Source organism: Echinops telfairi, unplaced genomic scaffold (assembly GCF_000313985.2).
Source record: "Echinops telfairi isolate 266 unplaced genomic scaffold, ASM31398v2 ScPeMD7_5;HRSCAF=22, whole genome shotgun sequence".
In the NCBI taxonomy this organism is placed as follows: domain Eukaryota; kingdom Metazoa; phylum Chordata; class Mammalia; order Afrosoricida; family Tenrecidae; genus Echinops; species Echinops telfairi.
Window position 1 is genome coordinate 12,859,222 of NW_022103901.1, and position 1,905 is coordinate 12,861,126.

At 54.0% G+C, this 1,905-nt stretch overlaps 1 protein-coding gene across 1 annotated transcript in view; it reads left to right on the top strand.

Annotated features, from left to right (window-relative positions):
- The window catches only part of HIP1 (huntingtin interacting protein 1), a 135,639-nt gene that overhangs the window by 98,550 nt on the left and 35,184 nt on the right, over positions 1–1,905 (top strand). Inside the window, exon 5 of the mRNA XM_045284676.1 lies at positions 1,537–1,617. Within this exon, the coding sequence (XP_045140611.1) occupies positions 1,537–1,617 (81 nt within the window). The remainder of the gene's footprint in view (positions 1–1,536; positions 1,618–1,905) is intronic.

Consider the following 1,905-nt stretch of genomic DNA (forward strand, 5'->3'; position numbering starts at 1 on the left):
TCGAAGCCCAGTTCACAATAGTGAGAAGCTGGAACTCACCCAAGTGCCCGGCAGTAGAAGAATGGATAGAGGGGCTCTGGTACAGACACACAATGGAGTCCTGTGCGTCGCCCACACCAGCAACAACAACAAAACGATGAAACCGTGCGATACCTCAGGACGTGGAGAGAACTTGGTCCATCACAAAAGGACAAATGCTGTATGAGTCCACACCGAGATACACACCAGGAAGACGGCAGGCCCCTGCTTCCCAGGGCCTGGGATCTTGTCATCGGTTCTCCCAAGCAACAACACGAGAGCCTGCCTAGCGTCCACGAGACATTTCTCTCCCGACCTCTACCAGTGTTTTTTTTAAACCTCACCTGGGAACCCCCCACTGTTTGGTTTAGGCGTTCTTGGCGCCCCCGTTTCTCTCCTTTGATTAGATAACAGAGTTGTCAGCCTCACCCACTAGGTCCAGCTTATTCCCTAGTGCTCAGGCCGGGCCAGCCGGTGTACCTGGGTGCTTGGGGGCAGGCCCTCTGGGAAGGCTTACTTTTCACCAGCCAAGATTGGTCCCATTTCAAGTGACTGCCGGGTGTGTCATATGGTAGGGCCCTCTTGGTTTTCTGGAATCCATCCGGGGGAGGGTTTTTACACCTTCTGTGCTTTAAATAGAGGCGGAAGGAAGTAGCCCCAGACTGGGCTTTGACAGCTAAGGGTGTGAGACTTAAAATACCTGCATAAAACCACTTGTTGGGGTTTCTTTCTGTTTTCCTACAGAGTCATCATGTTGGCTGACAAGAGGCGAGTATAAAAAGTGCTCGTGGAAACATAGTTTCCATGTAAACACGGTGTACATTATACAAGAAGCAAACTGTAACAGGAATGAATGAGTTCTGTAACCTGTGTTGCAGACTCACACTTCACAGGGCACTGGCCCAGAAGAACATGCAGACATGTGCACTGTGCTAAATAACCAAACGTCGGTAGCTGCCTTCACGGCGGGTCTAACCCATCGCAACCGCATGCACAGCAGAGCGCAGCAGTGCCCGGCCCTGCGCCAGCCCCCAGAGCCCGTTAGGGCAGCCACGGTGTCAGCCTGTCTTGTCAAGGGGCGTACTTTTTCTTTCTAAGCAGCCGGCTTAGTAGAAGAGGAACATACCTATGTGTCCGCGTGCCCATGTGCTTGGTTATATTGTCTAAAATTTCAACAAGGAACCGTTGTTACTTTCATAAGCACTCAGGACAGGTGTCAACCCTGGCCCAGAAACCTCTCAGCCCCATAGGACAGTGGTTCTCAACCTTCCTGATGCCACGGCCCTTCCGTACAGTTCCTCATGTTGTGGTGATCCCCACACACACCCCACCATAACATGACTTTTGTGGCTACATCATCCCTGTGCTTTTGCTACTGTGATGAATCGGGCAACCCCTGTGAAAGCGTTGTTCGACACCCCCCACCCCACCCCCAAAAGGGGTCAGGACCCACAGGTTGAGAACCGCTGCCCTACGGTCTTGGTGTTGACTGTCTCTCTCTCTTGCTGCTGTTGAAAGGGCCACCTGAGGGAGGGGTACGGACAGCTCTGCAGCATCTACCTCAAACTGCTGAGAACGAAGATGGAGTTCCACACCAAAGTGAGTCTGGGTGGGCAATTCTGCCGCCACCCTCCTCTCCCCTCCCCACCCCACCCTCACAGCACTCTCTTCAGCCCCTCGACCCCTCCATGGGCTTCATTGTCAGGTCCGGCGGGCCTCACGGGGCGTGTTCATACCGTACCCCAACCCCGTGAGGGGAGCACGTCACAGAGGGAAGTCTCTGGCTGTGAGGTCTGCCAAGGGGACTAGGACTTGGGCCCATGTCCTCTTGCCCCACGTTGTACGAGAAGAGGAACCAGAGCCAGTCACTGGCCTTGTGAAGATGTG